The sequence below is a fragment of the Xyrauchen texanus genome, chromosome 40, assembly GCF_025860055.1.
Source record: "Xyrauchen texanus isolate HMW12.3.18 chromosome 40, RBS_HiC_50CHRs, whole genome shotgun sequence".
Taxonomy (NCBI): Eukaryota; Metazoa; Chordata; class Actinopteri; order Cypriniformes; family Catostomidae; genus Xyrauchen; species Xyrauchen texanus.
In genome coordinates this window covers 26,025,159-26,047,690 of record NC_068315.1, presented here as the reverse complement: position 1 = coordinate 26,047,690, position 22,532 = coordinate 26,025,159, and the positions used below count along the sequence as shown (strand labels likewise).

At 40.7% G+C, this 22,532-nt stretch overlaps 1 protein-coding gene across 4 annotated transcripts in view; it reads left to right on the top strand.

The window, feature by feature from the left end:
- Nucleotides 1-22,532, top strand: part of LOC127633373 (serine/threonine-protein kinase WNK4-like) — an 82,539-nt gene that overhangs the window by 45,246 nt on the left and 14,761 nt on the right. For 3 of the 4 annotated variants that reach the window (XR_007969200.1, XM_052112410.1, XM_052112413.1), the window contains exons 7-14: nt 640-1,012; nt 5,845-5,963; nt 6,169-6,242; nt 8,214-8,349; nt 9,233-9,349; nt 17,425-17,598; nt 21,379-21,430; nt 21,510-21,620. Coding sequence is in view for 3 of the 4 variants with exons in the window: in XM_052112410.1 (XP_051968370.1) it covers nt 640-1,012; nt 5,845-5,963; nt 6,169-6,242; nt 8,214-8,349; nt 9,233-9,349; nt 17,425-17,598; nt 21,379-21,430; nt 21,510-21,620 (1,156 nt within the window). In the remaining variant the exon portion in view is untranslated. The remainder of the gene's footprint in view (nt 1-639; nt 1,013-5,844; nt 5,964-6,168; nt 6,243-8,213; nt 8,350-9,232; nt 9,350-17,424; nt 17,599-21,378; nt 21,431-21,509; nt 21,621-22,532) is intronic. The other variant, XM_052112411.1, reaches the window with a different exon arrangement.

Genomic DNA, 22,532 nt, shown 5'->3' with positions numbered 1-22,532 from the left:
AAATGGCTTAAGGACAACAAAGTCAAGGTATTGGAGTCGCCATCACAAAGCCCTGACCTCAATCTGATAGAAAATTTGTGGGCAGAACTGAAAAAGGAGGCCTTGCTCTCACATGACCTGACACAGTTACACCAGTTCTGTCTGGAGGAATGGGCCAAAATTCTAGCAACTTATTGTGAGAAGCTTGTGGAAGGCTACCTAAAATGTTAGACCCAAGTTAAACAATTTAAAGGGAAGGCTACCAAATACTAATAAAGTTTATGTAAACTTCTGACCCACTGGGAATATGATGAAAAAAATAAAAGCTGAAACAAATAATTCTCTACAATTATACTGACATTTCACACTCTTAAAATAAAGTAGTGATCCTAACTGACCTAAGACAGGGAATGTGTTCTACGATTAAATGTCAGGAATTGTGAAAAACTAAGTTGAATTTGAATGAAACTTTATTTTGATTGCAGACTTTGGTATATTGGCAAATGTGAGCACAGTAGCTTTAGACGTTGGTAAAATCTCCTCTGAAACTATAAAATTACTAGAGTTCTTTTCAGGCATATCTTTGATGTCTATGAGAAACAAATGTGATATAAATGTTTTTTTTTGTAATTTTTAAAGTTTATCTTGTGTCTTTGCCAGGTGATTCTTGGATTTGTTTGTGAGGCCGACTACAAGCTTGTTGCCAAGGCAATGCGAGATCGCGTGATGGCAATCAAGCGCCAACGTGAGAAACATCAGCGGTTGGCAGATGAGCAGCAACAGAAGCAGAAACAGGAAATGATTGAGGAAGAGCCTGAGCCATCCTCGCCCAAATCCAATGGTCGAATGCTGGAGAACCCCGCCCCTTCCCCTGTGCAGGTCCTGCCCTCTCCTCTAATACTGAAACCCATGTGCTCTCCTGTTATTGGCTCAACGGATTCTGGGATTAACGCGAGCTTCCCTCCAGAACCAGAGGAACCAGAGGCCGATCAGCACTTCCACATCCGCCATACAAGCTGCTCCTCAACAACCTGTAGGCACCACATTTTAATTTCTTCACGTTTACAATAATGCATGTTTGAAATAATGATTGTTGATATTTCAAGTAGTGATAAACCGACATATTGGCCAGGCCAATAAATCAGCCAATATTTTGTCTTTTTTGAGATTATTGATATCAGCCGATATCTGTGCCCCCTTGCCCAATTATCAGAAGCAGAACGCCACGTCCTAACTAGGCACGATGTGATGCGATTTAGTAAAAAAAATTTGTTTGCACTGAAAGCTAAATTTCTGTGCCATACAGCACAATAACAACCAGTCGGAACATATTCGATGTAGAATAAACAGTTATGTGGATTGGGATTTTGACCCAATAAGATTCCATGGTGGGCAGGGTTATCCAGCCTGGAATTAGAGGCTATTAGCCCAGAAATAAAAATCCCATTCATTTTCTACACAAGCTAATTCATTTTAAGCAATAATTTATAAAGCTTTAAAGACAGACCTACCATGAGCTCTGAGGTTGCTATTGAATGGTATATGCCTCTGTTGAAGCCATCAGTCCACATTATTTCAACTTTATTTTAATATATCATATTTAATAGCAGAATTTCTGGTCATGACTTCCATGGCGCAAAATTAAGTCAGTCTCAAACCATACATTTTATAAATATAGGAATATTTGCAACAAAGTAAAAATGTGTTGTTGCAGTACTTAAATTGTATTACTTCATTTGCACTGCTTCATGGGACTGTAGTTCATTCCCTCATGAAAGACGGCAAGTACACAGTCTTTAACCTTTGTCTTTTTGTCAGATTTTTAAATGCTTTTTTATAGCTTCACCTCAGAGCTGGTTGGTTTGATTTATGGCTTTTTATTAAAGAAATATTCTGGGTTCAATACAAGTTATGCTCAATCGACAGCATTTGTGGCATAATGTTGTTTACCACAAAAAACAAATTCGACTCCATATCTATAAAAAAAAGCAAAAATCAAGGTTACAGTGAGGCGCTTACAGTGGAAGTGAAAGGGGACAATTTTGGAGGGTCTAAACACAGAAATGTGTATCTTTAATTTTATAAAAGCACTTACTTTAATTCTTCTGTTAAAACTTGTCTATTTGAGTTGTACAATTGTTTAAATTGTAATTTTTACAGTTGTTTTAGGGTTTGTTGACATTACATCGTCATGGCAATGTAGTTGTAAAATTAGCTATAACTGTACACAGAAAATGTTAGTAAATGGTTTTATCACACTAAAATCATGTTGACTTGCATAATGTTTATGCAAGCTAAACTTGTATTGAACCCCAAATATTCCTTTAAATCTATATGGAAAAAATGTAATGAAAAGTGGTCAGGCACTGTTGTGCTCTGCTGATAGCAATCAATCATCAAAATTTCCTGTCGCAGCTGGTTAAGATAATACAGGTGAAACTCGAAAAATTAGAATATCGTGCAAAAGGTCATTAATTTCATTAATTCAACTTAAAAGGTGAAACTAATATATTATATAGACTCATTACAAGCAAAGTAAGATATTTCTAGCCTTTATTTGATATAATTTTGATGATTATGGCTTACAGCTTATGAAAACCCCAAATTCAGAATCTCAGAAAATTAGAATATTGTGAAAAGGTTCAGTATTGTAGTCTCAAAGTGACACACTCTAATCAGCTAAACACCTGCAAAGGGTTCCTGAGCCTTTAAATGGTCTCTCAGTCTGGTTCAGTTGAATTCACAATCATGAGGAAGACTGCTGACCTGACAGTTGTGCAGAAAACCATCATTGACACCCTCCACAAGGAGGGAAAGCCTCAAAAGGTAATTGCAAAAGAAGTTGGATGTTCTCAAAGTGCTGTATCAAAGCACATTAATAGAAAGTTAAGTGGAAGGGAAAAGTGTGGAAAAAAGGTGCACAAGCAGCAGGGATGACCGTAGCCTGGAGAGGATTGTCAGGAAAAGGCCATTCAAATGTGTGGGGAGCTTCACAAGGAGTGGACTGAGGCTGGAGTTACTGCATCAAGAGCCACCACACACAGACGGGTCCTGGACATGGGCTTCAAATGTCAAACGTCTTACCTGGGCTAAAGAAAAAAGAACTGGTCTGTTGCTCAGTGGTCCAAAGTCCTCTTTTCTGATGAGAGCAAATTTTGCATCTCATTTGGAAACCAAGGTCCCAGAGTCTGGAGGAAGAATGGAGAGGCACACAATCCAAGATGCTTGAAGTCCAGTGTGAAGTTTCCACAGTCTGTGTTGGTTTGGGGAGCCATGTCATCGGCTGGTGTTGGTCCACTGTGCTTTATTATGTCCAGAGTCAACGCAGCCTTCTACTGGGACATTTTAGAGCACTTCATGCTTCCTTCAGCAGACAAGCTTTATGGAGATGCTGACTTCATTTTCCAGCAGGACTTGCCACCTGCCCACACTGCCAAAAGTACCAAAACCTGGTTCAATGACCATGGTATTACTGTGCTTGATTGGCCAGCAAACTCGCTTGACCTGAACCCCATAGAGAATCTATGGGGCATTGCCAAGAGAAAGATGAGAGACATGAGACCAAACAATGCAGAAGAGCTGAAGGCCGCTATTGAAGCATCTTGGTCTTCCATAACACCTCAGCAGTGCCACAGGCTGATAGCATCCATGCCACGCCGCATTGAGGCAGTAATTAATGCAAAAGGGGCCCAAACCAAGTACTGAGTACATATGCATGATTATACTTTTCAGAGGGCCGACATTTCTGTATTTAAAATCCTTTTTTTTTATTGATTTCATGTAATATTCTAATTTTCTGAGATTCTGAATTTGGGGTTTTCATAAGCTGTAAGCCATAATCATCAAAATGATATCAAATAAAGGCTTGAAATATCTTACTTTGCTTGTAATGAGTCTATATAATATATTAGTTTCACCTTTTAAGTTAAATTACTGAAATTAATGAACTTTTGCACGATATTCTAATTTTTCGAGTTTCACCTGTAACTACCGATTTATAAGAGTTAGCTTTTGATAATGCTCAATTTCTGTTTTCTAATATTTATTGTGAGTTTTGAGCATATTTCAGCATAAATGTGTACATCTCAGTTAACAAAAAGAAATTGCATTAGCCTATAGCATATCAGCATCATATTGTCCATTGGCCACCCTGTTCTCTAGTTATTTTACTTATCGGCATCGGCCATTGAAAAATCCAAATCAGGTGACAGATATACTATACAATATGAATACAAAATCTGCCATTGCACATTAGTCATGTTCTCATCTCTGACTGTATTAAGGGTGATGTAATGTCAGGGTCACTTCACTGCACAGGTTCACGATGGTCCAGTAAGCTTAACATACATTGTGCAGTGCCCTAAATTTGTCTTTATGGAGTGTTAAGTCCAGCAGCTCTCCTGACTATCAAAACAGCATGTCACAGTTCACTGATTTACTTGAAAACACTTTTTAATAGACAATGTGTGTATTGGGCGGACTTAGACTGAAAAGTGGCCCTGGACTTTCTTGCCCAGAGCGGCCCACCTGCAAGACACCATAAAGCACTGGCTCATTGATTTTATTTTCTGGCTCAATATCAGATTTTTGTGTTGAAAAATGAAATTTCAATGACAACATGATGATCATCTTTAAACTTTTTTCCATAAATGCAAATAAACTATTGTCTTAGTTAATTATAGGTTGTGGAAACAACATGTATAATAATAGTAATAATAATAATAATTATATATATATATATAAAAAGAAACTTCACTTTTTCAGGACACTGTATTTTAAAGAGAATTTTGTAAAAATCCAAATAACTTTACAGATCTTTATTGTAAAGGGTTTAAACAATGTTTTCCATGCTTGTTCAAAAACATGCACCTGTGGAACGGTCATTAAGACACTATCATCTTATTGACAGTAGGAAATTAATGTCACAGTTATTAAAAACTTTTAGGAAACTAAAGAGATCTTTCTACTGACTCTGAAAAACACCAAAAGAAAGATGCCCAGGGTCCCTGCTCATCTGCGTGAACGTGCCTTAGGCATGCTGCATGGAGGCATGAGGACTGCAGATGTGGCCAGGGCAATAAATTGCAATGTCCGTACTGAGACGTCTAAGACAGCACTACTGGGAGACAGGAAGGACAGCTCGTCATCCTTGCAGTGGCAGACCACGTGTAACAACACCTGTACAGGATCGGTACATCCGAATATCACACCTGCGGGACAGGTACAGGATGGCAACAACAACTGCCTGAGTTACACCAGGAACTAACAATTCCTCCATCAGTGCTCAGACTGTCCACAATAAGATGAGAGAGGCTGGACCAAGGGCTTGTAGGCCTGTTTTAAGGCAGGTCCTTATTAGACATCACCGGCAACAACGTCGCCTATGGACACAAACCCACCTTCACTGGACCAGACAGGACTGGCAAAAAGTGCTCTTCACTGACGAGTCATGGTTTTGTCTCACCAGGGGTGATGGTCGGACTCGTGTTTAACATTGAAGGAATGAGTGTTACACTGAGGCCTGTACTCTGTAGTGGGATCGATTTGGAGGTGGAGGGTCCGTCATGGTCTGGGGCGATGTGTCACAGCATCATCGGACTGAGCTTGTTGCCATTGCAGACAATCTCAACCCTGTGCGTTACAGGGAAGACACTTTGGTCTAAGTCAGTTAATATGACATTGATGGTATTTATGAATGCATAAAGTCATTTTACATGAAGTTATTCATAATTAATTTAGTTCAGTATTGTGCCGTATTTCAAACAAGATTTAATGAGAAGAAAGGGATTTTAGTATTGTTTGTATATGCATATACTGTAACCATTAATTGACAATTTTTTTCTCCCTCTCTCTATATTTCTCCAGCTGACTGTGAGACTGATGAATATCTCAGCCCTTCATGTTTACAGGATGGCACTGAGGTTTCACCCACAGAGGCCACGTCCATTTCCACCCCACCAATCCCAGCTCTCTGTTTCCCCTCAGTGAGTTAATAATTACAAAGTTGGCCTCCCTTATTGACAAGGTAGAAGTAGGCCCATTAAAACCCAATTTTTGTAATTAACTGTTGCGGGATGTGTTAGCCTCAAGTCATAATGAACTTCAAACATGTTTCTTTGTCATCACCACCTTTGATGTTGTTTTTTTAAGTACTCCATGTACTGTAGCTATTTCTTAATCTCCCCTTAGAGTATTGCTGTCACTAATGAAGCTGAGAGAAGGGTATCTGGACTGCCTAGCGCTTTCTCCTCACCTGTGGACAGGTAAAAACCTGCTTGCTTTATCCTTCAGCTTTTCATAGAATAAAATTACTTTCTACACCCCAAATATGAGACAACAGGGGAAATACCATGGCAGTGTGAATATGCATGTATTATCATTCATATAACTGAATATTTTATATGTCATAGAAAACACACACACTTAAGCAAATTGGATTAGATACAGATCTACTTTATATTAGATATTAGGTACAATATCCAGATATTTACGGTGCACTTTTCAAATGCTGTTCTCTCAATCATTTGATCATCATTCAATGAATTAGTACTGCCTTGATCAATTGAAATTGCACACAAACATCTTTTAAATCAAATTCTATTCCATTGTTTTGAAAATTCATTTTGCATTTAGCGCCTGGTTTTACTGCATTGGGGTGGTTCGTGAATATACATATAATTTATCGCACTGAATTAACACATTAAATCAACTGCCCTAGAAATATTGTTACTTTTTACACAAATCATTGGGTACTGTACTTTGCCGTGCACTGTGCCATATCAAAGACATCCATAAGACTGTTTATCCTCATACAGAGAACTTTGTGGTTGCTGTTTAGATTTAGTTGCCAGATGTACTGATAAAAGCCCCCCCCCCATGGGTCATGTTGTCATCTGGAGCCCATCCTCTCCACTCATCTTTCATAACATAGCATAGCACATGCTCCATCTCCTATAGAATACAGTACTTTATGAACTCCACATTTAAATGTTTTTGGACACTGTCTCTAGCAAATTCTTGCCATTACAGCATAGTTTTCCACTCATAAGATATTTACGTTCCTCAACAGGCAGAGATATTTCAAAAGAGCCTGATCCTGCCAAGCAGTAAGCTGGCTATAAATGTTTGTGGGCCTCGTAGGAAGCCTAGTGTTTGGATAAAACCCAGACTAGTGTGGTAAAAGACCTGAGGAGACATAGTTAGCTCACAGAAACAAGCCTGAAATGGACTGTGTCCCCATGGGACTCCAAAGTCAAACACAGCCTTAAACAGTGCTTGGAACTTCAGCAAAGATAAACCAATTCAAATACTGCGTTCTTTAGTTCCTTTTACTTTAAGTGTTTTATTGGGTTTCCAGAAAACAGTGACATTTTTGTTGCAGAAATGGAAGTTTTACTGTCTTGCACACCTTCTTAATCCTAGGCACAACTAACATAATCACAAACTTTGAGGTGAAAAGGCAACAACTTGAAGTACATAGAAAAAAGTGTTAACTTAGAAATTGTAAAGCCTAATAAGAGGGAACTGAACACTGATTTAATGCACCGTGCTCCCTATAAAACCTGGTATTAAACAGATAAGGCTGTTTAGATGATACTCGATCCATTTTGTGCATATTGAACCATTTTTCAACCGATTGTATAGGGTTTGTTTAGCATTATTTTAAGTCTTTCAAATACCTATTTACATTTTACAACTGGGTTGTGCAATGTGCAGTTTTTCACATTGAATTTACAGTTAGCCATACAAATTTGATTTTTGGTGCTTGGGTGCTTGTCCAGGCAAAACTCGCCACCATGATTCGAACAACACCTGCCATTATCGATAGTTTGGTGATTCTGCTTTTTAATGCTACCAGGTTTCAAATCACTGATTATTAATTTCACAACAACAATCGGCTGATGTCCAACAATCAGATAATTCCTTTTATTGGCCAATACTGATGTTTGGCCGATATATCGGAGCATCTCTTATTTTTTTGCATTTAATCATTTGTTTAGCAAAAACAAGCAGTGCAGGATAAGTTATGCAACAAAGTTTAATACTAAGGATTAAGGGTTTATTCAAATCCTAATTATGTAAAATAGTAAAAGTGATGCATGCCTTAGCAAGCAGTACTAATAAAAATAGGCAGGTATTGTGCATGTGCACACACTTTTTTTTTGCCACAACATAGAATGCAAAATATAAATCTTTGTTTGTAATATGTCTTATATTTACGATCTTCTTCACAGCTATGCTTCAGATGTGGCATCAGGCATGAGTGATGGCTACGAGGGCCAATCAGAGAGAAGGAGTAAGTCAGCTGCAAAACGGACAGCGGGGAAACTGTTTAGGAGGAGAGCTTGGTCCCGCCTACGCATCACAGGAGTGAGTACCTGGTCACATATACATCCTCTAAACAACCAATACATCCATTTCTAAAACCATCAGATAAAGGCAGATAAGTCATGTTAACAGTGCCAATAGCAATAACTCGAGGAGAAATGATAATGCATGTGAGTTCAGGATGGCTTGCAGTTGTCCATGTGGAATCTTTCCCTGTGTGTGTACAGTGTGTCCTCAATTATTTGTTTCATGTGGAACACTCTGATTCACTTTTAAAGGGCCTGAGACATCAACAATAAATGCATAGTCAAAATTAATCAGCTCATACCATGACCATTGCATACTTAATGGAACAATTTACTCCTAATTCTCAGAACATTTACTCACCTTCCATGTCCTTTCAAACCCATTTGACATTCTTTCTTCTATGAAACACCATTGTTGCCAAAAGGCATGACTAATCAACCGATGTCAATGGTGAGTCTTTTAGCTGAAAGCTTTAGTGGAGGGGAAGATTATCAGTGAATAACAACATATATTTTGGTCCGTTGCGCACACTAAATTATTGTATGGATTGGAATATATAGTGTATATATATATATATATATATATATATATATATATATATATACATATATATATATATATACCTATATATCCATACAATAATTTAGTGTGCGCAACGGACCAAAATATATGTTGTTATTCACTGATAATATTATGGTATTTACACTATGGTGCCTTCTTTTTCATTTTGGTGCTTGACACACCCAGTCCACATTCACTTTCATTATATGGAAAAGGGCAGCTAGGATACTTTTTGTGTTCATTTTTGTAAGAACTATTCCTCTTTACATATTATGACAATTGCACACTTAATACACTTAATATCGCTTGTGACTGTAGTTTGTGTTGTGTCCTGCAGCTGTCAGATAAAGTAGACCGGGTGGTTGAGTGTCAGCTCCAGACCCATAACAATAAGATGGTCACCTTCAAATTTGATCTTGATGGCGACAACCCCGAAGACATTGCTGCAGTCATGGTAGGTGCCTACATTCTTAAATACACACACATTGACAGTCCTTTCCATCTCCTCTGCCCTTTACAGTGTCAGTTGGAAAAACACTGCAGCTGGCATCACTGTGCTCACATGTTTATGTACATGTGCTTGGGTCATTCTCAGGAAAAAGTATCATTTGTGCCTGAAAATTTCAGGAAATTGTCCATTTAATTTGAAAAGGTCACTGCTGAGATTTCAAGACATTTTTTTCCAACCTGTGGGCCAATGTGCCAGAGCCGAATCCACCATGTGGAGATGTGTCCATGATGATGACCATTAGTGGTCATCAAAAATGTGTTTTTGAATGGTGTATTCTTAAAAAATGACCCCCAATTAGAGATGCATCAATGTATCGGCAAAATATCAGTATCGGCCGATAAAAGCAATTATATGCACTCTCGGTCATAAGCCGGTTGTTTATAAATGGGCAATGATCAGGGCTGATTATTTCCTTTCAAGAGGGAGCCGAAAAACATAGAACCACCAAACTATTGGTATCAGCAAATGTTTTTAAAAATAATCAGATGTCGGTATCAGTACACAAAGTTTGTGTCAGTGCTTCCCTTCCCTCAATCCTAAATATGTTGTTAAAGTCTTTATACCCTAACCCTAATCTTAAAGCTCTACTTCATGTCAACCATTTCAGTCATTTGAAAATATGACAAGAGTAAATTCTGATCAGTGCAAAAATTATCAAACATAATGTGACTGTCACGTTCCTGTGTTGTCTGCCCCGTGTTTTCTGTTTCACTCAGCACGTCACATTCCATGTCACGTTCCTTGTGGTCCGGTCCGTGTTTTCACCAGTCATTGTCTAGAAAACTACACTTCCCAACTCTCCTTGCCCTCACCACCTGCCAGCACTCACTCATTGTTTTCACCTGCGTATCGTTTAGTTCCATCACCTGTGTGTATATAACCCTGTTTATTTCTCCATTCCCCTGTCGGTCTTTAATGTTTGTGAATGCTTGTTTCCGTGCTCTCCGTCATTGTTTCTCCTACCCGTTAAACCCTTCTAATGTCTTTCGTGTTGTTTTTGTAGTTTTGCTTTATTTTTCCCCATCGTGGGTATTTCCTTTGTTCTTGTAGTGTTTGTTTCCTTTTGTTTTATTTCTAATAAAGAACCGCTGCACCTAGATCCTCGCTCCTTGTCTGCCTTCACCTACATTCGTGACAGAAAGACCGACCAAAGATGGATCTAGCAGTGGTTTTTACCGAACTGGCCCAGGCAGAATTGACCGTTCGCGAGTACTCACATCTCTTCTCCACGGTCGCCATCTACACCGGGTTCGATGACGCTTCCCTGAAATCCATCTACTGGGTCGGGTTACCATCATGCCGGCGGAGGGAAGCGCCGGAACCCAGAGAGCACACGTGGAGGGAGTATGTGAGTCTCGTTGTGAAGAAACTCGCTGCCGAGGAACCACCCCTCTTGATTCCGGCTTTCGAGCCAGAGCCCACGCCTGCCACGGTCAACGAGCCAGAGCCCACGCCTGCCACGGTCAGCTAGCCAGCGCCAATGCCTGCCATGGTCAGCGAGCCAGCGCCAACGCCTGCCACGGTCAACAAGCCAGAGCCCACGCCAGCCACGGTCAGCGAGCCTGAGCCCACGCCAGCCACGGTCAGCGAGCCTGAGCCCACGCTAGCCACGGTCAGCGAGCCTGAGCCCATGCCTGCCACGGTCAGTGAGCCTGAGCCCTCGCCTGCCACGGTCAACGAGCCTGAGCCCATGCCAGCCTCGTCCGCCCGGAGGAGGAGGAGGAGGAGGAGGAGAAAAGGAAAGGCCTCTGCCCTCCAGCTTCTGCCTACCTCTGCCAAGCAGCCAGCACCAGTAGCCTCGACCGTCCCAGAGCCAGCGCCTGTAGCCTCGACCGTCCCAGAGCCAGCGCCTGTAGCCTCGACCGTCCCAGAGCCAGCGCCAGCAGCCATGACCGTTCAAGAGCCAGCGCCTCCCGAGCCTTCCAGGGCTCTGCCTCTCAAGTCTCCCGAGCCTCCAAGGGCTCCTCCTCTCGAGCCTCCTGAGCCTTCCAGGGCTCCGCCTCTCGAGCCTCCCAGGGCTCCGCCTCTCAAGTCTCTCGAGTCTTCCAGGGCTCCTCCTCCCGAGGCTCCCAGGTCTCTGCTCCTCAAGCCACTCGAGTCTTCCAGGGCTCCGCCTCTCAAGCCTCTTGAGCCGTCCAGGGCTCCGCCTCTCGAGTCACTCGAGTCTTCCAGGGCTTCGCCTCTCAAGCCTCTCGAGCCTTCCAGGGCTCTGCCTCTGGAGCCTTCCAGGGCTTCGCCTCTCAAGCCTTCCAGGGCTCCTCCTCTCGAGCCTCCTAGGGCTCCACCTCTCGAGCCTCCTAGGGCTCCATCTCTCGAGCCTTCCAGGGCTCCGCCTCTCAAGCCTCTCGAGCCTTCCAGGGCTACGCCTCTCAAGTCACTCGAGCCTTCCAGGGCTCCGCCTCTCGAGCTTCCCGAGCCTCCCAGTGCTCTGCCTCTCGAGCTTCTCGAGCCTTGCAGAACTCCGCCTCTCAAGCCTCTCGAGCCTTCCAGGGCTCCCCCTCTCAAGTCTCTTGAGCCTCCCAGGGCTCCGCCCCTCAAGTCACTCGAGTCTTCTAGGGCTCTGCCTCTCGAGCCTCCCAGGGCTCCGCCCCTCAAGTCACGCGAGTCTTCTAGGGCTCCGCCCCTCAAGCCTCTCAAGCCTTCCAGGGCTCCGCCTCTCAAGCCTCTCGAGCCTTCCAGGGCTCTGCCTCCCGAGCCTCCTACGGCCCTTCTCCTCGAGCCTTTCACGGCTCTGCCTCCCGAGCCTTCCACGGCTCTGCCTCCCGAGCCTTCCACGGCTCTGCCTCCCGAGCCTTCCATGGCTCTGCCTCCCGAGCCTTCCACGGCTCCGCCTCCCGAGCCTTCCACGGCTCCGCCTCCCGAGCCTCCTGCGGCTACGCCTCCTGAGCCTCCTGCAGCTCCGCCTCCCAGGCCTCCTGAGCCTCCTAAAACTCGGCCCCCAGAAACTCCAGAGCCTACCTGGTCTTCACCTCTGAAACCTCCCACGGCGCCCCCCTCCTCGGCTCCGCCTCCTGAGCCTTCCTCGGCTCCACCCCCAGAGCCTTCCAGGTCTCCGCCCCTGAAGCCTCCTACGGCTCCACCTTCCGAGCCTCCCTCGGCTCCGCCTCCAGAGCCTTCAAGGTCTCCTCCCCTAAAGCCTCCTACGGCACCCCCTTCCTCGACTCCGCCTCCTGAGCCTTCCTCGGCTCCACCTCCAGAGCCTTCCAGGCCTCCGCCCCTAAAGCCTCCTACGGCACCCCCTTCCTCGGCTCCGCCTCCTAGTTCTTCCTCGGCTCCACCTCCTGAGCCTCCAGAGCCTCCCTCAGCTTCGTTTCCAGAACCCCTCTCAGCTCCGCCTCCGGGACCTGTCCCTGTCCCGAGGCCGCCTCCCAGGCCTCCTGGACCTGTCCCTTTCCTGTGGCCGCCTCCCAGGCCTCCTAGACCTGTCCCTGTCTTGTGGCCGCCTCCCAGGCCTCCTAGACCTATCCCTGACTTGTGGCCGCCTCCCAGACCTCCTAGACCTGTCCCTGTCTTGTGGCTGCCTCCCAGGCCTACTGAACCTGTCCCTGTCCTGTGGCCACCTCTCAGGCCTCCTTGACCTGTCCCTGCCCCTTGGACTGCCCTCTTGCCCTCTGTGCCCCCCGGACTTCCTGTCTGCCCCATGTGCTCCCCCTGGACTGCCTCCTTGCCCTTGTGCCTCCGTGGATTTCCTGATTGCCCCTTGTGCCTCCTTGGTTTGTCTCTGTGTCCCTTGTGCCTCCTTAGTCTGTCTTTGTGTCCCTTGTGGCCCCTTCGGTCTGTTTGTTCTTCCCCGCGTCTAGCCCCCCTCTCCTGGAACTTTTTTTTGTTTTTTCTATTTTTTTGTTGTTGTTTAGGACCGTCTGGAATCCGGTCCTTTTGAGGGGGGATTATGTCACATTCCTGTGTTGTCTGCCCCGTGTTTTCTGTTTCACTCAGCACATCACATTCCATGTCACGTTCCTTGTGGTCCAGTCCGTGTTTTCACCAGTCATTGTCTAGAAAACTACACTTCCCAACTCTCCTTGCCCTCACCACCTGCCAGCACTCACTCATTGTTATCACTTGCGTATCGTTTAGTTCCATCACCTCTGTGTATATTACCCTGTTTATTTCTCCATTCCCCTGTCGGTCTTTAATGTTTGTGAATGCTTGTTTCCGTACTCTCCGTCATTGTTTCTCCTACCCTTTAAACCCTTCTAATGTCTTTCGTGTTGTTTTTGTAGTTTTGCTTTATTTTTCCCCATCGTGGGTATTTCCTTTTTTACTTGTAGTGTTGGTTTCCTTTTGTTTTATTTCTAATAAAGAACCGCTGCACCTAGATCCTCGCTCCTTGTCTGCCTTCACCTACATTCGTGACAGTGACTAAGTTCAGTATCTTGATATTTATATCGGCAGTAAGTCATAAGCAGCCTCAGACAGATTCTGCAGACATTTTCATATTTTCTGTGCTGATTTCTGGAGCAAATCTGCTCGATGTCTGCGCAATGATTTTAAAATGGTAAAATGTGTTATTGTAAGTGGAGCTGAGAGTACTACACTCTTATTGGTATCAAATTAGTCAACATATTTACTTAACAGTCACACAAGGGGGCAGGGGATGTGAAGAACGTTATGAATGACAAGTGTTCCAATTCTGTGGAAATCGTCTGAGCTTTTGGTGGAATTCTGAGCGCTCCGTGTTTGCCTGGTCATGGGACACACGTAGCACATTACCACACATTATCAGCTGAAACAGAGCTACACAAATGTCCCACTACAGTCCTTATCAGCAAAACCCCACAAGCAAATGTTCTACTTCTTCTCCATCAGAGAGCGATACGCTTCTCCGCTGTTTCGTTTAAACCTTCTTGTGAGAAAACCTTCAGTGAGACACGTATTGAGATCTCATTTCCATTTCCCAGAACATGCAGTAGTAGATTTGGATTAGACATGGAAGATTTTTCCCTCCTTTTTTCTCTTTATTGTTCTTATTTTAATATTTATTTTATACAGTGTCCCAAAAAATGTTTGGAAATTTAAGCCACACTTTAAAATGCATGAATGCAATTGCATTAATTAACAAAATATCAAACAAATTAGCATTGGTGGAAAATAAAAATGCATAAGGACACTTTTCATGCAAATTAAAGGGATGCCATCTCAGATGTGTATGAATTTCTTTCTTCTGCAGAACACAAATTAAGATTTTTTTTTTTTCTTCCAAATATCCCAGCTGTAGGTCCATACAATGCAAATGAATGGTGATCAGACATAATCACCATCACATAAAGGAAACACAGAAATAATCCACAAGATTTCTGAAGCAGTGTATTAGGTGTGGGTGAGAAACAGATCAATATTTAAGTCCTTTTTTCTCTAAATCTCCAATTTCACATGTTAAAGGGAAAAAAAACAGGCACCTCATGTGACTTTACGATGTAAAAGTGAAAGTGGAGATTTAGAGTTAAAAAGGACTTACATTTTTATGTTTCTCACCCACACCTATTATATCGCTTCTGATGAAATGGATTTAAACACTTATGAGTTTCCTTTATTAGATTTTTGGAGCTACAAATGTCTGATCACCATTCACTTGCATTGTATGGACCTACAGAGCTGAAATATTCTAAACATCTTCATTTGTGTTCTGCATAAGAAAGAAAGTCACAGATCTGGGATGAGAATTTTCATTTTTGGGTGAACTATCCCTTCAAGTTTTTAAATGGTTAAATATTCATGTATAATATGCTTTCTGGAAGTCAAACTTAAAACATGTCCATAGTTTATGTGATGAACTACACTTGTAGAACACCTGTGTGAACTTGCATAAATTGATTCCTTTGGTTGTCATGTCTGAGAAAAAGTCTGGCATCGTTTGTTAGCAGATGCCACTTGGTTTGATATTTTGTAATCTTATGCAAGTTCATACTTTTTTTCTACGTTTGATTTAAGTGTCAGCTCTATATATTTAGCTCATATAAAGTATAATACATTAATCCATCTCATACGCTGACATTTCTCAGTTACGGTTATGTACATTTCAGAGATATTTAGTCATACATTAAATTGACTTGCACATGACCCAGGTCTCCCACTGTTTCAGCCATCTGGTTCTGTTTGTCCCTCATTATAAGATGCAGAAGAACCATGTTGCACTTCAAGATTTTTTTCTTATTCTTTATTTTCTGAATGACCACACTAATGGAGACGTCGCCTGCATTCCACAACATCTGTACAGATGTTCCCCGTTAAATCTAAGAAGGAACACCACCATGTTTTGGAGACATTATGGAATTTAAGTTAATGAACTTTAGTTGAAGGATTAATAGGCATGAGCAGGAGTGAATAAAGTGTAGGAAAAACAATCATTTGTATCTTTGACAGTTTATCATATTGTACTTTTCTCAGTCCTTGTGTTGGATGCATTGTGGAATTCTGGTTAATGCATTTCAGTTGAAAGTTGGATGAATGGAGAGGAGTGAATAAAATCTAGGAGCAACAATAAAAGTGTACTTTACATATTGAAGGATAAATAACATATTGACTAGTTATAACTAAGATAATTGATAACTGATCTAACACTTAAACATTGTTTTGTTTATGTAACCTAATGATTCAGTAACATTGAATAATATTTTTGACATGAATCAAAGAAAGTAATTTAGATGTTACCAAATGAAGCACATTTTTTTAGTCCAAAATTGTCCCTAAAATTTAACCAAATCTGACAAACCTATCTTTATGGACATTTGATGACATCCTCAATTGGAAAGTCAATTAATACAACACCAAATCCTTTTTTTTTTATTATTATTATTCTAAATATGCAAATGTAGATTAGTGTTAGTCTATAGCAATTTTAATTAGCTTTATATAAAAACAATAAAAGTCAATGTCCCAATTTAGGTAGCAAAGTAAACGTGTGTGTGTGTGTGTGTGTGTGTGTGTGTTTGTGTTTGCGTTTGAGTGTGTGCCTGTATGCCTTTTCTCATATACAGAGGCTCTTTGTTTAGTCTCAGAGTGCTGGCAATGTGGATTCGCTCCTGGAGTGTTATTGGTCGACTCGTGAACACCCACTGCTATTAGTGGTGTGTTAAAGCTCAGCTTGTGGACGGACATAATTAAACCTGCCTCGATTAAAAAGAGTGTACACAAATGTGCACATGCTCAATTTAAGCATGCTTTTATTTTAAATAGTCAAGGGACATCAACAATGAGAAGTATTGTATGCACTACGTGAGCCCTAACCAGTTCCCCCTCAGCATTCAGAACAAATGGGCTTCTTACTTTCTGAAGGAATTAAATTTCTGTACAAATGTAAACGCATTATTATTATTATTTACTCACCCTCACCATGTTGTTCCAAACCCAAATGCGTTTTGTTTTTTTTCATGGAAAGCAAAACAAGAATCATCAGATAGATATTTTCCATGCAACAACAATTAACTGTGACCACAGGCTGTCTAACTCCAAAAAGGACAAAAAAGCACCACAAAAAGTTGTCCGTATGACTCGTATGATTGCTTTGTGTTAGGAACAGGCCCAAATTTAAGTCATTATTCACTGATAATCTTTTCCTCTGAAGCTCTTAAATCAAATGTGACACAGATGGCATAAGTTTGCCATCATGATGGTTGGTCACGAGACACTCGAGAACCAATGATGTTCAATGTTATTGATGTCCAACCTGTAATGAAGTAATGGAGGTGAAGATGATAATCAGTGAATAACTTCTTCAATTTCAGTCTGTTCCTCACACAAATCTATCGTATTGCTTCAGCAGACTTGAGATTTAGTGCATTAGTCATATGGAGCACTTCAATTACACTTTTCTAATGTGTGTGTGTGTGTGTGTGTGTGTGTGTTCCACACAATAAATCAACAGCACTTGTGTTTGGAACGACATGAGGGAGAGTAAATAATGAGAGAAATTTCATTTTTGGTGGAACTATTTGGTGAAGTCCCTTAAGTCACACTTGCATTTTCTCTTCTAATGATTTTGTCTCTTTTTTTATTTCTATCTCTCTTTTCTCCTCAAGGTGCATAATGAGTTCATCTTGCCCTCAGAGAAGGAGGGTTTCATTCATCGCACTGGTGACATCATAAAACGGGCAGAGTCTCTATTGAGGAAAGATTCATCAGGTCATCATGAAAATTGTGGCGTCGCTCATCCCCCTTACATTAATGCCGTCAATTCCCTCTCTGGATCCCAGGTGAGCAGAAACTGTCCAATCCGTTCCACTATTTCTTGGACAGTTTGGCAAACAGAAAGTGTCTAAATACATTTTGCCCCCATTGTTTTATCGTTTGCAACCTTAAAAAATATTTAAGTGTGCTTGTGTAATCTAATGCAAGGAGATTTATAAATGATAAATGTGTTTTACTATTTACATTTACATTTATGCATTTGGCAGACGCTTTTATCCAAAGCAACTTACAGTGCACTTATTACAGGGACAATCCCCCCGGAGCAACCTGGAGTTAAGTGCCTTGCTCAAGGACACAATAGTGGTGGCTGTGGGGTTTGAACCAGTGTCCTTCTGATTACCAGATTACCAGTTATGTGCTTAGACCACTACACCACCACCACTGCAATTATCATTGCAATTAGAAAAGTTACTATGAGTGTCCAAATAATTTTTGGGGCCATTATTTACCCCAAAAATAAATATAACAGTATATAATAATACTAATAGTTTTAATACCTTCTTTTCCTGTAAAATAAATGATTTAATGTACCCCTACAGTTTTTTGTTTTTACTTTGTTAGGAGCTCAGTATTTCATGGATCAGTAGCACTTTTAACTTTGTGAGAGCAGCGTTTCAAATATGTTATATTAAGGTAGTAATTAGGGTTGATAAATCATGGTTTTTGTAATCATGCCTTGTATCTAAAGGTAAAGGAGTGTACTCTATTCAGGAGTTTGCACAACTAATATCTTGAGTTCTTGGTTTTTGTGAGTGTTTGTTTGAAAAGGAGTGGTTTCAAGTTTGCCTCATAGTCTTGAGGCGTGCTCTGTGCTGTCTTGTACTGTTCTAATTAGTAAAAATGAGCAGTTAAACAATGAACATCTGGCTTAAAGTAGCTGCAATAAGACCTTCTCTGCACCCTAATCAAAATGAATAAAAATGATTTAATGAATTTAAAAATGCCATGTGGTGTAACCATCAAGTAAAACACTTTTTTTTTTTTTACAAACAAGAGTTTTCAGTTATAAATATCAGGAAGTTTTCTTAAGGTTACTCCAGTGGTTTCTTTCTTTTTCTTTTTTTTTCTTTTTTGCTTCGCTCACATGTGGGTCTAAAGGCTACCTTGATTTGGTGGACAAAAGTTTTTCAAATATGAATTATATTTTATTCAAAACTACTTACGCAAATATTTATTTTTCCATAAATTTCAACTTTTAATAAGCATTGGTGGGAAATGTGCTTAAATGCCATGAAATTAATGTCAGTACACAAATCTTAATGAGCCTAAAAATAGGGTTGTGACCGGGCAGAGTGCTAATCAAGCCTCCGTGAGGGATAAAGGCCGACTGCCGACTCTTGACAGGCTTCATGAGATTCACCCAACAGTGATCTGAGAGGAAAATATTTTATAATTATCATTGCAATTAGAAAAGTTACCTCAGCCCACTCTGATGCTGTGACAACATGCACAAAAGACGTGTGGTGGTTTGGGCAGGGTATTGAAATAGATTTCCCGATTTAATTCCAATTCACAAACTCTCGATTCAATTTTATATCGATTCATATATTTCAGTTATTATGTCCACTTTGCTTACAAATGAAAGAAAGTCCCTCGCAGCTACTATGTGTACTATTTCCAAGTATTCACATTGATTTGTTGAATACGTGCTAAAAGCCGGTAGTGTCTCTTTAAGAAAACCAACATTTCTGTAATGAGCATCTGTAAATGAGTGCATATTAACGAGAGAGACTCAAATGGCTTTATCTCATCCGTGCTCTGCATGATTAGAATGAAATGTTTATTTTGGTTTTTGATCAACAACTGACACTAAAGAACAGAAGGGGTATTAAAAGAGACATTATTCAATGGCAAGTGGATTTGCTTGTTTTTGGACACACGGAACGAGTCAAACCAAATATTTACTCTCAAAACGCATTGAAAGGATCTTGGAGCTGATTTTTTCACCACTTTAACACTCAGTCACATTTATCGGAAACTTTACCAGCCTGTGGCTAATCAGACATTTTTTAGTTGTGTAACACAAAATTTGTTTGTAAATAATAATTATCCCTTACATATGTATATATTGTATATAGTGCTTTTCTATGCACTCAAAGTGCTTTACATAGTATAGGGGGAATCTCCTCGACCACTACCAGTGTGCAGCATCCACCTGGATGATGCGATGGCCGCCATGGTGCAAATGAAACTTGAAACATTATTGCAAAGAAATGCTAAAAATACCACAAAGTCAAGTAGAACACAATACAGTTTCTGCTTACTCTAGCCTGCCAGTCAACTGATATTTAGACATCTCTTAATTAGTAAAGAGAAGGAGAACAATGGCATGTTTTATTTAGAGGTAGAGATCTATAACAGCATAATGGAGGCACACACCCATACAATCATTCATGTTACCCTGGGGATTGCATAACTACTAGCAGACAGCTCAAGAGAACAGTGCTGGACCCAAAACAATGGCTGATTAGAAACAGGCGCACAATACTAGCTGCATCGCAGAGCCTCCTCTCTGCAGGGGTCTCTGCTGTCACAATTCATCCCCATCATTAGCTGCTTAACAGCTGTGCAGTTGAGGTGAAAGTGTATGTGGTGTTCTGTCCTGCTACAGTGCCATAGAGAGTGTTTTAATGTTAATTGTGGCGTTAATATTGTGCAGCACTTACAATGACTGTTCCTTTATGCGTATGGCTGAAGTGGAGCTGGGAAGAGCCCAGAGCGCTTTAGCAGTTAGGCTGCGACTGCTCTTATCTGTAATTAAGCGTAAAGGACTCTGTCATTAAAGATTATTAGACCAATAAATACAACGTCAGTCTAAAGTCAACAGTTCTCTCAAGTTCACAGATGTCCCAGCAGAGTAACCAAGGGTATAATTCAGCACATTAATGAAGGAGACTTGGACATGTTTCACAAAGTTTGAAAACCAGAAAGTTTCAAAATACCATCTTGTCTTAATTTTTGGGTAACACTTTAAAAGAAGGTTACATTTGTTAACATTAGTTAACGACATTATTTAACATGAACCAACAATGAACAATAATTTTACACCACCAATTAATCTTGGTTCATTTGAATTGCAACATATATTATAAAACATACTGTAAGTTTCAGAACTCAAAACTTCCTCCTCGCTGAAAAAACAGCATTTGTTGAAACCAAGCTGCCAAAACGACTTGTTCTCCACTTCCTCCAAATTGTGATGTCACACTGAAGAAAACATTTGCATTTGACCACCTCCACATCAATGCCTACTTTACCTTATTACTTCCACTGCCCCTCCCATTATGGATGAGCAGTGAGATGGCAATGAGAGAGCAGGTCAGTCATTAACATTATAAGTGAACCTCAAGGAACATTATATAAAATACAAAGGGCATGCCATCACTGCTTTAACACATTATAAACTAACATGAACACATTGAACAATTAAATATTTTAAAAATTAACATTAACTAGGATTAATACATACCATTAAATATATTGTTCATTGTTAGTTCATGATACTGAATGCATTTACTAATGTTAACAAATGTACACTTATTATAGTGCTACCAATTTGTTATCGGAATTTGCCCATCGATTTCTAATTTAAAAACTTGAAAACTTTTTTTTTTGTAATGTTTTGCTTGGAAATATTTAATGCAAAGACATTCAGACACTTGGAAGTGTGGTTTAAGTATCCATATAGTTAAATAAATAGGAAAACTTAAAACTTTGTAACTAAGATTAATTATTAGTGAAAGAGATTACTTATTAATAAATTCATAACTGGTTTTCCCTTCCAGCCAAACCTCCACAGCAGTCTGGCACGAACTCATTCCTCTTCATCGCTACCAGGTAGGCTTACATAAACTCTACCATGTCAACACTTTTACATTGGCGCCTTTTTTTACAAGTGTGTGTATGGGTTTCTTAGCAGAGTTTGGTCTGGGTGCTGGAGCATGGGCCTCCCCTCCGGGATTGAGTGGAGACATTACCTCACCCGCACGCCCTCTCTTACGTTCACAGTCTTTCCATAATTCCCCAGGTAAGTGACCAATACTCTCCAACAAACCTCCACCCGAAGAAACCTGCCTCTCTTCCGTATTCCTGCATAGCTCACGCTTTAATTCTCTGGATGGAAATGAAACAAGTTGGCCACTCTTTAGACGTCATCGAACTGTAGCTGGCGCCTTCTACACATACTGTGCCTCAAAGCTGCAGTTTGAGTCTGCTTGGCTCCAGGGACTCTTGAGTAATTACTTCACTTGAATGCAGCTTGTTCGTAGTGAATTCCGTCAGTGTAAGATGAAAATGGGGGGGTGGGGGGGTGGATAAGTCGAAAGGAAAGGAGAAAGACAGTACGCAAGGTTATTATCATTTAAAAATGTTATTCTGTTTTTATTTCTGTTTGACCAATTTGTTTTCAAAGTTTCGTTTTTATAATTTTTCACTCTGACTGCTTTAGTTTGTTGGGGTTTTCTAGCTTTAGTATTTTAGGGCTGCCAAAGTTAATGTATTTACTACTCACTGTTAACGTTTTTCAAGGCTGTCTTGATGTTATTGCTGTCTACTGGCATTTCCATGTCCATGATGTGAAGATTTCAAATTCTATTGTATACTGTGTCTCAAAAACTAAAGCTAAAATTAATTCATAGTACTTTTAGTTACTTTTGGAGTCATACAAATATATTTGAGTTTAGTTTCAGTTTCACATCGATGTGAAAATGTTGCAAAAAAAAAAAAATGCAAAGAAAAAGGCTTTTTAAATGCACATCACCACCTCATTGGCTTACTGTAGTAAATGTTAAGTAAATATTAAATAATCTGTTAGGTGAAGAAGGAAGTTGACTTCTTTTTATTACAACTCTGTCAGCTATAGTTTCTAAATATGTTTCAGCCATTATTTCTTCCCAATAAATGAAAGGAAAACAGCACCTGATATGGTGTGGAAAACAAA